The sequence below is a fragment of the Gossypium raimondii genome, chromosome 1 (assembly GCF_025698545.1).
Source record: "Gossypium raimondii isolate GPD5lz chromosome 1, ASM2569854v1, whole genome shotgun sequence".
Classification (NCBI taxonomy): domain Eukaryota; kingdom Viridiplantae; phylum Streptophyta; class Magnoliopsida; order Malvales; family Malvaceae; genus Gossypium; species Gossypium raimondii.
In genome coordinates this window covers 46,609,178-46,622,975 of record NC_068565.1, presented here as the reverse complement: position 1 = coordinate 46,622,975, position 13,798 = coordinate 46,609,178, and the positions used below count along the sequence as shown (strand labels likewise).

Sequence of the window (13,798 nt, the reverse complement as noted above, 5' to 3'; positions counted from 1 at the left end):
GTGGAATTTGCATGAAAATATAAGATTAATTGTGAAGAAATAAAGTTAGTCTCGGCTTAGGGACTAAACTAAAATTTAGGCAATATCTGAGTAAAAATTTAAAATATTTAATATGAAATTGAATTGTGTTGTATTGATGAATTTTAATTGTTTTAATTCCATAACTAACGTCGTATCGGAACCCTAGACTAAAAAGGGGAAAGATAAAGTCGACGAGGAATAGCTCAGAATTTCTGGTTTGTATTTCTATAATCCGAATTTAGTTGTTAATTATTATAATTCAATTTAATGTATATGGTAAGTGTTCAGGTGAGAATTATTGTGTTTTGCAATTGAAATGGATTGATTTAGTATGTGATAAATTTATTGAATTTATATTGATTGAATTGGTATATATATATATTGAATATATATTGATTATTTGAATTGAATTGAATATTGGTTGTATTTGAAAAATGAATTGAAACCCTATTAACTGTATCGGGCTAAGTCGGATATAGATGACATGCCATAAGATTGGAAGAGTTTAGGGATTTCTTTGACTTCGAGTCAATGAGACACTGGGTGTCAAATTATTACTTGGGATATATTCGATGAGGCACTAGGTGCCAATTTACTTCGGTTTAGTCGATGAGACACTGGGTGCCAAACTGGTGTGTTTTGGTTGGATCCGTGTATCCGTCCGAATCTGAGTTGTGTTAATAGGGGTAAATGAATAATAAAGTTTTATGACTGATATTGAAATAGTATGGTATAAGAAATGGAAGTGAAATAGTGAATTGAAAATAGAATGTGAAATATGTTACAAATATATGGAATATATGAGTTATATACTCATGAAATGAATATGGAAAGGCTATTTATATAGCAAGTATAAGAATTGAGATGTTATGAAATAAATCAAATGTGATGGGGTTATTGTAATATTTAGATTGTATATTTGTGATTCCATATCTTTTTATATTCAGATTATAGAATTACCACTGAGTTTTTACTCAGCGTATGGTTTTGTTTTCCGTGCGCAGGTTAGGTACTAATTTTGATCGTCGATTCAGCATCCAATAACGATCTTGAACTCAAACGTGGTGATGTTTATCCTTTTGAAATGTGTCGGCATGTACCTAGGGTGTCTGATTAATAGTTATTTTGTTTATTGAATGTAAATAACGTTAATATTGGTTTGGTATATATATATACATGTGTTTGTTATTGAAGTTTTATTATGGCATGTTAATTGGGTGTTTAAGTGTTCATAAGGTAGGTAAAATGAATTAAGTTAGGTATGTTTATAAATTGGACTTGAATATTATAATGACATGAAATGTTTTGAAATTATGTCTGTTTGATCGGTAATGCTCCGAAACCCTATTCTGGTGACGGATGTGGGTTAGGGGTGTTACAGGAATGAAACTTTTTTAAGGAAAAAAACATAAAAATGATTTTTAAAAATAACATATATTAAAAACATTTTATATTTTCAAAATATTTTTATATAATTTTTATTTTGAAGAAAAATATGCTTTTTAGTGAATTTATAAAAAATGATTTTAAAAAAATATATTTCTATTAAAAATAAAACAAAATGGGAGAATTTCTCATAAAGGCCTAAGCTAGCAGTCAACACAGACACGTGGCACCCCTTGATTGGTTAGGATGCCACAACAAAAAAAATTAATTAGGGTCAAATACCACTTTGTTTGACGGAATCAAATTACATGTACCAAATTGGACAAATTAAAAGCGTAGGAACCACATTAGAAGATTTGATAAAGTACAGGGGTAATTTTTGCCATTATCCCCCAAAATATTGAAAATGATGGAAATCCCCTAATCTATATTGTTTTTAACAAGCTTGTGATCAAAAGAAAAAATAGAGCTATCACACACTTATTAGTGGTTTGGTCTAACTTGGACCGAAAAATGCAACTTAAGAAGATTATACCTTCCTCAACTAAGAATTTCCTTTCTTTTTATCATTGGGGACAATGATCAATCAAAGAGGAAGGTAATCTTATATATATTTATAGCACATTAAACATAGTAACTAAGAATGAGAATTCAAATAAGAGTATGCTTACTGTACAAGACTTATGACCAAGGATCTCTCGAATCCGTATGTCACTTAACTATTTCGAATTCATTCATGTTTGTAGCAATAAATATTTTCATGATATAATTACACAACTAAAGTTGCAACATTAAATAATATATTAAAACATTTCACATGTCCTAACCTCTAATTTCTTTTCCTTTCATCAACATTAGAATTGTTGTTACTATTAATTATACTAATTACTAGTGAAAATATATTAAAAAATTTAACTATTAATATAATATTAATGCTAAATATTTTAAAAAGTTTCTTAATAATGTCAAACATTTTTTTTTTGAAAGCTAAATAGTTTGGAAACTATGCACTTCAAAGCTTAATACTTACAAAAGAAAAAAAAAATTTGCAAAAGGTTAAAAACATAAAGAAAGTAATGCCTACTAAAATGTTTGCACAATGACGAGCACACCGATTACCTAAGAAAGCATGAAACTTTCAATTTTATTAACCAAAGTCAATAAAGCCTACTAAAATTTGGAAAGAACAAAATAGCAAAAATTTCAAAATTTCCGCCAAATTACCTCATGTTAAAATAGAGGGAAAATTTTAAAATGAAACATAATTAACAACAAAATTGAAAAATAAATAAGTTTAAACAAAATCTTAAGTAATAATAAATGAAATTAAAAACAATGATATTTTAATATTAGTCAAACATCTAGCAACATACGTAAATAAACAAACTAAACAAGTAGGGGTGTTCAATTGGTTAACCGACCCGAACTATCATTAACTGAATTAATCGACCCTTTTAAACCCTTAACCATTAACCGAACCGAATTTTTTTCAAAAAAACTAACGAACCGAACTTTTCCAGTTACGAAATTTATATGTTTTTTAAATTTTTGGTTAAAATAAGTATAAAACATATAAAAAATTAACCGAATTAACCGACCGATTAATTTATACTTCCAAAAAATTAACTGAATCAAACCGACCGAATACTTATATATTATAATATTATTTATTAAGTCGGTTAATTCGGTTAATCGACCGATTTTGAACCGAATTAACCGTTAACCGAACTTACAAAAAATTATTAACCGGCCGATTAATTGAATTCGACCGGTTACCCGAATTAATACAGTTTTACCCGAAGTTTTCACACCCCTATAAACAAGCATAAATAATAGTTAAACATCATAAAAACATTGGGCGCACTCATAAGTGTCCAATGACAATTAGTACCTAAACATAACAATTGAAAATAGAAATAACTTAGAGAATTTGATAATGCATATATTAAGACTAAAGAAGATTAGAAACTTTAGAACTATCATTCATTTTCATCTTAAGCCACCAACCTTTAATCTCGATAAATAATGATAAAAAGCACAATTTGCTTCTCCTTATTAACTAATAACTCAGCGATAAAAGGTAAAGTTGACTAACTTTTGAAACTTCCTCCGACAAGTTATCAAACACTTTGATAGCTTGTGGAATGTCATATGGCGTCATAATAGAAGTCAAACTAGATGTGTCTTGGCTTATATTGTCAATTGTACTACAAATTTTTATCAAATTGGCTAAATGATTTTACAACCCCTCCAATTGGCATTGAGGATTTTTTTTATTAGTCTTAATATGAGAAAATCTAGCCTCCACATATTTTATTTTCTGATGTAATTGTTTCACATGTTCTTGAGGCTTAAGTTGAAGTTTATGAGTTTGGTTGTTTCCATATCATGTCCTACTTGACATGTGAACATTTGCATTTTCCTTCTTTATTTGATTTAGGTGTCTCGCTATCCTCATCCTTAAATAAATCTTTAAAGAGTATACTTGAAAAAGATACCAATGTTTTTATCACCAGTGGCAAGAATCTCCATGAACATTTCATCCAACTTTCCTAATAATTCAAGATCAATACCTACAATTCTAAATCTTTGAGCTTTGGCACAACCTATACATAAAGTAATTGTTTAGTAAAAAACTTAAAACCTCATAAATAAGAAAAATAATAATAAGAATTATTAATGTACTTTTAGTCTACTCTCCCACCAATCTTTTAAGACATCAATTGTTTCTTTTTATAAGATTTCACCCTAAATTGGTATCTTTCTTTTAAGTTTTTCCATGTCCTTCATTCATTCTTTTTTTTAATAAATCTCACCTATTTTTATTTTTATTTTGTTTAAGCCTTGCCCATTTCATTCTCAATATTGGCAAGTATTCTTAACCATTCTTCTATTTTGAAATGATACCAGGTTTATTGCTATTAATTACCTCAATGATACAAAGATTACAAAACATTATTGCCAACCTCCTATTCCATATTGTTTTTTTCCTTTTCACCTTTAGAGAACCCACTTGCTTCAACAAACACGACATTTTTCATCTATCACATATAATATATTTTCAGACAATGGAAAACAAAGAAAATCAATATTAGAGTAACCTATAACTATCAATAATTATTAAATTGATTAGCATCATAAAAGGAAGTATAAGCCTCTAACAATTATAAATAATTGTGACCCCCATTCTTGACCCGATCATCGAATCTGAGTGTGTGATGTCACATTACTTTGTCGAAGCAACTCAAGCTAATATAACACAAATATGTTCAATTCAATCATCAGCATGCATTTATACACTTATTGATCAATTTATGGGATTATATGGGTTAATTTTAGAGTTAGGGCTCGAATCAAAACTCAAATGTCAAATTTCAAATTTATGTCTCGAGATAGGGGTCTCCATGCCTCAAGACAGTTCATAAGTAATTTTGGGATTTTCAGCTTCAAAGTTAACATTTCTCAAGACACTACATGTTGTGTCTCGAAGCAAAGTCCTCTAGTCTTGAGACCAACCTTCCATGTTTTCCTCTATCTGCTTCGATGTTTGAATGTCTCAAAAAACTGTCACTTGTCTCAAGACCTAGGAATAATTGTCTCGAGACTATACAAATATGTCTCGAGACCTCAGGCTTTTGTATGCAAAATTTAAATGAAATTTGTTCTAACAGTCTCGAGACATGTTCTTTCTATCTCGAGACTTAATAACCAAATGGTCAAAATCTTGTACGTTTAAGTGTCCAAAGCCTTAACCAAATGAACCTAAACATACCTAAAATGTACCACAAAATATATTCATCCAATTAACCTTTCTAAATATGTTCAAACATTTTCAAATCATAGCCTTCAATACATCATTACTAAACCAACCAATTTGTACATTCAAAATCACATAACCAAGCATAATTAACTAGTAACCAAAAGATAAATTTCAACCAATATAACATTATAGGTCACTTACTAAAAGTTCCAAAACTAACTTAAGCAACAAGTCAAACAACCTAGGTACATGCGATATAACTTCAAAACATACATACATACATACATACATACATACATACATACATACATACATACATACATACATACATACATACACACACACACACACACACACACACACACACACACACACACACACACACACATAATTATGCTCACACACACACACACACACACACACACACACACACACACACACACACACACACACACACACACACACACACACACACACACACACACACACACACACACACACACACACACACACACACACACACACACACACACACACACACACACACACACACACACATACACACACACACACACACACACACACACACACACACACACACACACACACACACACACACACACACACACACACACACACACACACACACACACACACACACACACACACACACACACACACACACACACACACACACACACACACACACACACACACACACACACACACACACACACACACACACACACACACACACACACACACACACACACACACACACACACATACATACATACACACACACACACATACACACACACACACACACACACACACACACACACACACACACACACACACACACATACACACATACACACATACACACATACACACATACACACATACACACACACATACATACATACATACATACATACATACATACATACATACATACATATGAAATAGGGTTGTAATGACTTTCGAACTAAGCTCGAGAGTTGGATGCTTGACCGTGAAACTTTTATAGCTTTTATCCAAACCTACACATAGAAACAAATAAATACATACGCTAAGTAAAATATACTTAATGGTGCTAACATTGTAACGCCCCAAAATTTGAATGTCTGCCCTTTGAATTTCATCGTAATTAAGTATTTGTCTCTGTGGCTATGTGCTTTGCGTATGTGTTTGAGGTTAGGGGTTTGAGTAGTGCTTTTAAGTATTTTTGCTACTTTATTTTAGACTAACCTATAATCTTGAACCATTGAATTAAGTTTAATTTTGTGCGAATCTATGTTAAGAATGAACTTGCTGGTTCAATGGTTATGCTTTTGTTTACTTCCTGGTCCTGTGTTCGAATCTCTGCTCAGACAATAAAGAAACATTCATTTTGTGTGTTATCTGTTAAAAGTTTTAAACGTTTTTGGTTAGTTTATTTCTTTTTATTTGACGTTTTTCCTTCCTGTAACCACTTTTCTTTTTCTTTCGTTTTGTTTTCGTTTTCTACTTCCTTTCTCTTTTCTTTCTTTTGTTCGATTACTTTGGTAACTGTGCTAGCGGGTTAAATCGAGGATACTGTGTCGTGCATTATTTCGATAAAAAAGTTCTGCGTAAGTTTCTTGTTGTTGTAATTTTGTTTCGTTTGGGTCGAAACCATTTTTTTAAAACAAAAATTTTAGTTGTCGACTTAAAAATGAAAATTGGGAGTCGCCACCAATCTTTTATTGAGGTGTGATTGGATCACCTAAACACGATTTCGGTCTACGAGTTTTAGAAAAAATGGGTTCGGGAGTCAGTTACGTACGAGGAAGGATTAGCACCCTCGTAACACCCAAAATTGGAACCGAAATAATTATTGAATGTCTTAAGGTCGAATGAAAAAAATTAAAAAAACGATTCTCCTTTTAAAATCTTTGTTGAAATTTATTAATTTGAAAACTAAAAAAGTTTGGTCATCTTATTTCTATGAAGAAATCGAAACCTCGTAAGTTAATGTACGATTCTTTGAAATTTTAACGACCACACACTAATTTGCTTTTGTTTTTTAAAAAAATCACGTCTCGAGATAACAAAATGTCGTATCCTGTGAGTTAGGACACAACCCTTTGAATTCCCGAGAGTAAGTTTTAATCTTGAAATGTTTACGATTTTATTTAAAAAAGGATACTCGACTATTTAAATTTAGAACAAAAAATTGAAGCCCAGTAAGTTAGGGCACAATCTCCTCGAGAATCTTGAACGCCGAATATTTTGAAAACTTGCGGATAAAACAATTTCAGTAGTTTAAACAAATCAATAATATATCTAAAGAATAAAAGTATTTTAATATAAATTGTACATGTATATATAAAACAATATTATATAAAAATACTTTCATATAAATCTTTAAAACACAAAAATATATATAATGAATTAAAAAAACATATACTACAAAAATATATAAAAAACATCAAAATATATGCATTATACTGGATTTTAAAAAATAAAATAATACATTATAAGATAAAATAATAATATATGACAGTGACATAGATAGAATAAAATTATGCATGCAAAAGGTTAGATAAATTGTTATAAAAATATAATAACAATAGTAATAATAATAATAATAATATTGATAATAGAAATAGTAATAATGAAGATAAGAATGATAATAATAACAGCGAACATTTCAAAGCTTTAAATATATATATTGAATAATATAAAAAATAAAAAGTGCAATAATAAATGTATTAATAATACTTAAATCAATAAATAAACAACATGACATAAGGGAAGAAAAAATAAAATCGCACCATGAGTATATAAAAAATGTTTTTAAGGTTTATTTTTTAATACAAAGATTGAAGGAATAATAATAAATAAATAATAAATGAAAATAATTATAGGTAAACGAATAAACTAATAGATAAATTTAAAAAAAAGCCTTGGATTAAATTGCAATTTAAATAATGCTTTGGGGCCAATTTAGGGGGAAAAATGATAGGATCGATTGGGGGATTAAAACAAATCACACACAAAAGTGTGGGGACTAAAGAGAAAATTATTCCCATCACCCATGAGCACCGTTTCACAGAGGGATTTGATCGAGAACCAAAAGAAATTCTGGGGCCAAATTTAAAAAAAAAATTAAAAAAGAATAAGGAGGGAGTAAATTAAAAATGAATAAATGCGGAAGGACCAAGGTTGTAAATAACCCATTTAAGGAAAACACGCGGATCCCCTGGAGCGGGTCGGGTCGAGCACGAATCGCAGGGCTGAAACGACGCCGTTTTGGGCATCAGAAGCCAAACCCAAAACGACGTCGTTTTGGGTGTTTATATAAGTAAAAAAACTTAAAAAAAACACATTTACAACCCCATTTTTTTAAAAAAAAACTCTCTTTTCTCTCAACTCTCTCTCAACCTTTCAACTTTTTCCAGAATTCGGCCATGGCTCTGGCGCCGGACCACCGTGGCGGCCGCCGGTCGCCGGCGACGGCTCCACCGTCTGCGGTGGTCGAAAAATTTTAAGAATATTTTTTTTTTGTTTTTTCAACTCTGGGCTTTATAAAACACCGATTTTCATCGGAATCAGCACCTCCTCCGTGATAAAGGTACAATTTTTACCTTTTTTATTTCCACTTTCATTTAAAAAAGTAAATGAAAAAAACAGAATAAAATAAAAAAATAAAAAGGCACTACTACCTTTAAAAACGGTTTACACTTGAATTGATTTTTCTCTACTTTCTTTTCATTCATTCCTGTTTTTTTCCAATATACATAGATTCGGGTCTTTATATAGCCCAAAAATTTCCTTTTTTTTTCTATTTTTTACATGTTTTGTGTTATTGTTGGACTCTCCTAGTCCTTTTGCAGGCGAAGAAGGCGGCACGCGCGGAGGCGAGTTCCGAGATGTGTGGCGGCTGGAGTTGGGGCGGCGGCTGTTGATTTTTTTAGGGTTTCTTTGTTTTATTTTGTTGTTGGGCTAGGGTTTGTTATTGGGTATTGGGCTGTTTTGTTTTGGGTTTGGGGTTATTTATTAGTTTTTGTATTTTAATTGGGTTTAGGCAAAATAGGCCTATTACAGCTGCCCCTCTTTGCTCTTTGTCGTGTAACGGGAACAGAGTAAAGAAGGAAAGGCCAATTTTGCCTAGTCTAGCTGACTCTTGAATTTTTTATGCTTCTTCAAGTAGCTTCTTTCTGACTCAAGACTCACTTCTTTCAACCTACTCCACTGTAACTTCAGGGAGATAAGACTTGGCTTTGGTCAATTTTAAATGTTAGGGAGATGAGATTCGTTGCCTTCAACTTTAATTTGTTCCGTTACAACGCCAGGGAAATAAGATTTACTGCCTTCAGCTTTAATCCGTTCCACTGCAACGCCAGGGAAATAAAATTTGCTGTCTTCGATCCGCTCTACTACTGCTCAAGGAGACGTGATCTGCAATCTTCAACCTACTCTACTACTGCTCAGGGAGATAGGATTGGTGGCTTAAATCTGCTTCCCTACTACCTTGGAAAGATAAAATTCACCATTTTTTTATCTACTCCACTACTGCTTAAGGAGACAAGATCTACATTCTTCAACCTAATCCACTGGTGCTCAGGCAGATGAGATTAGTAGCCTAAATCTGCTTCCCTACTACCTTGGGAAGATAAGATTCACCATGTTCGATTTGCTCTGCTACTGCTTAGGGAGACCAGATCTACATTCTTCAACCTACTCCACTGCTGCTCAGGGAGATAGGATTAGTGGCTTAAATCTGCTTCCCTACTACCTTGGGAAGATAAGATTCACCGTTTTCGATCTGCTCCGCTACTGCTTAGGGAGACCAGATCCACATTCTTCAACCTTCTCCACTGCTGCTCAGGGAGATAGGATTGGTGGCTTAAATCTGCTTCCCTACTACTTTGGGAAGATAAGACTCAACTTCTTCGATCTGCTCCGCTACTGCTTAGAGAGACAGGATCTATAATATTCAACCTACTCCACTGTTGCTCAGGGAAATAGGACTTGTTATCTTCACTGATCTGTTCTCTGGGGAACATTACCTGTATGATCCATTTTATGAACCTAATTATGCCTAATGATTGGGATGCCATGATCAAAATGAATCAAATGCTCCTAACTAGCCATGTATGAGTGATGTTTGCATGAATGCAAAATGTCATCTTTTTTTTTTTCTGAGAATGATCCTTCTTTATCGCTTATGTTGCCATTACTCAAAGTTTATTAAGGTCTTATCACTAACATGCTATAACGCCTTCTTACTCAGCTAGCATCTAAAAACTTACAGATTGTCCCATTATAAACTTCAGGGTTCAATCCACTAAAAAATAAAATTTGTACAATCTTTCTCCCGCTGTAACCCAAGGGTAGAAAAGAAATCTGGTTTTTCAATCTCCTCCTATCGCAATCCAAGGATATGGAATGTGAAACTCTTTGACCCCTTTACACAATTCCCAGGGTGTCAAACCAGATGCCTATACACAAATGAATGATTCTCTTCTCCAAAGAAACCCCTTTTTATTGCTTGGTGACTGAAGCTTTATGACATCTTGCCATTTTGTTCAATCAATACCTTTGACAACAAAATCTGAAGGGACAGTCTCAATTTAGACTTTTCCTTCTTAGATATTTCAACATTTAAGCTTGGTGTATTCTAAAAAATAGTCCTGTTTTAGATTACTGTATTATTTAGAAACTTCCAGAGTAATATGCAAAACTTCCCTTGTGGAAGTTTGATTAGTCCATTAATCATTATTCTAATGCAACATGCTTGCAAAAGATTATAACACTGGATAATAATAGGATAGCTCAAGTGAATAAATTATCAAGAAGTATGTATATATATAAAAAAAAAACTGATTGAGAACAAATTTCTTGAAAAGAATAAAGCATTCCAAGAATAGCAAATAATAAAGTATTCCAGGGATAACAAGTTCAATATAAATAGTATTAAGACTAGGTGCCCCAGATATCGCAGGTTGAGCTTCTCTGTACAAACTTTCTGAAGACATGTGTTTAGAAGATCTACAGTACTCTATCGATGCCCTAAACGTCGCATACCCCTTTCCTGTTAATTCAGGTATAGCAAGATCACCACATGCCCCAATCAAAATTTTGTGTTGCTCTAATCACCTCATGTCCCCTTCTGATCAAAATTTGAGCCGCCCTTTTCAGGTTTTCAACTCAAATCCCCTTTGGCCTCAAAGTGCCCTTTGCGGGTTTTCATCTTGGCCTCTCCTTTGGTCTTTTTTTTAAGGACTCAAAGTGCCCTTTGCGGGTTTTCACCTTGATCCCTTCTCCTTTCAAGTAAAGTACCTCTTGACTGCATCTGAGTTTACAGGGTTTGGCAAGTTTTTACCATCCATCTCACCCAAGATTAAAGCTCTTCCGGAAAAGGCCTTCTTTACAACATATGGGCCTTCCCAATTTGGCATCCATTTCCCTCTAAAATTCTTTTGTATAGAAAGGATCTTTTTCAATACTAGGTCTCCCTCATGGAATTCTCTTGGACGAACCTTTTTGTTGCAGGCCCGCATCATTCGCCTTTGATACATCTGACCATGTTGGATAGCTTTTAGCCTTTTTCCCTCTATTAAGTTCAACTGATCGTATCGAGACTGGACCCATTCTGCCTCATCCAACTTTAGCTCAGCCAACACCCGGAGAGAAGGAATTTCAACTTCAATGGGTAAAACTGCCTCCATACCATAAACCAAGGAGAAAGGCGTTGCCCCGGTAAAAGTCCTAATTGATGTTCGACAAGCAATGAGGGAAAATGGTAGTTTCTCATGTCAGTCCTTGTAAGTCTCAACCATTTTCCCCACAATTTTCTTGATATTCTTATTGGCAGCTTCCACTGCACCATTCATTTTTGGGCGATACGGTGACGAATTATGGTGCTTATTCTTAAATTAACTGCAGACCTTCGCTATTGAACTGTTGTTCAAGTTCAAAGCATTGCCAAATATAATTCTCTCGGGCATTCCATATCGATATATGATCTCCTTTTTCAAGAACTTGATGACTGCTGACTTTGTGACATTAGCATATGAAGCAGCTTCTACCCATTTGGTAAAGTAATCGATAACCACAAAGATGAAATGATGCCCATTTGAAGCCTTTTGGTGATATTGGCCCAATGACATCCATACCCCACATGGAAAAAGGCCATGGAGAAGTCATAACATGAAGAAGCAAAGGAGGTGCACGCACTTTATCACCATAAATTTGGCATTTATGGCACTTCTTAGCATAATTGATGCAATCTCGTTCTATGATTGACCAGTAGTACCCGAATCTCATAATCTGTCTAGCCATGATGAACCGACTGGCATGCGTTCTGCAAATACCCTCATGGACCTCCTCTAAGATTTTCTTAGCCTCCACAGCATCCACACATCTTAATAGTACCTGATCCTTTCCTTTTTTATATAAGATTTCCCCATTTAGGACTTAATCAATGGCTAGTCTTCTCAGAGTCCTCTTATCATTCTCAACTGTTTGATTAGGATACTCACAATTCTTCACATATCGCAATATGTCTTGATACCAAGGGCTATCATCCTTTTCTCGTTCTTCGATATTGTAACACTAAGCTGGGGTTTCATAGATGCTCATCTGGATAGGCTTCATGTCCTCTTGTCTGTTCACTTTAATCATGGAGGCTAGAGTAGCCAAAGCGTCAGCCATCTGGTTTTCCTCTCGTGAAAGATAGCAAAAAGTAATATCATCAAACTCTTCGATCAATCCGAGAACCAGCTTTCGATAACTGATTAATTTGGGATCTCTCGTTTCCCATTCACCTTTGAGTTGATATATCACCAATGCAGAATCTCCATATACCTCTAGTACTTTGATTTCACGCTCTATAGCCGCACGAATGCCCATGATGCACGCTTCATATTCTGCAATGTTGTTTGTGCAATCAAAATCTAATTTCCAAGTAAAAGGATAATGATCCCCGTTCGGGGATACCAAGACTGCCCCAATTCCATTGCCCACAGCATTCAAGGCTCCATCAAAGTTTAGCTTCCAAATGTGACCCACTTGGGAATTTTCTTCAGTGGCTGCCACATAAATCAAGCTCTCATTTGGGAAATCAAAATTCAAGGGCTCGTAATTCTCTAGGGCTCTACTAGCTAGAAAGTCAGCTATTGTACTCCCTTTCATGGCCTTCTGACTCACATAGACTATATCGAATTCGGAAAGCAAAATCTGCCATCTGGCCATCCTCCCATTCAAAGCAGTCACCTCCATCATATACTTTAAAGGATCTAATTTTGAAATTAGCCAAGTCGTATGGTACAACATGTACTGCCTCAGTCTCCGAGTCGTCCAGATCAAAGTGCAACACAATTTCTCAACAGGCTAGTATCTCATTTCACAATCAGTGAATTTTTTACTGAGATAGTATATCGCCATTTCTTTCTTTCCTGTCTCACTATATTGGCCTAGCACACATCCCATGGAATTGTCAAACACTGTTAAATACAGTATCAGTGGCCTATCGAGGCTAGGTGGTGATAGTACTGGAGTATTGGTCAATTACTGTTTTACCCTGTCAAAAGCTTCCTGGTATTCCTCATCCAATTCACCTGGATTATGTTTCTTCAAAAGACGAAATATGGGGTCATA

At 33.9% G+C, this 13,798-nt stretch overlaps 1 protein-coding gene across 1 annotated transcript; it reads right to left on the bottom strand.

The window, feature by feature from the left end:
- Positions 1-12,754: 12,754 nt before the first annotated feature.
- On the bottom strand, positions 12,755-13,420 carry LOC105787083 (uncharacterized). Its single transcript, XM_012613529.2, has one exon. The coding sequence runs from the start codon at positions 13,418-13,420 to the stop codon at positions 12,755-12,757; it is 666 nt and encodes a 221-aa protein (XP_012468983.2).
- Between the last annotated feature and the right edge of the window lie 378 nt (positions 13,421-13,798).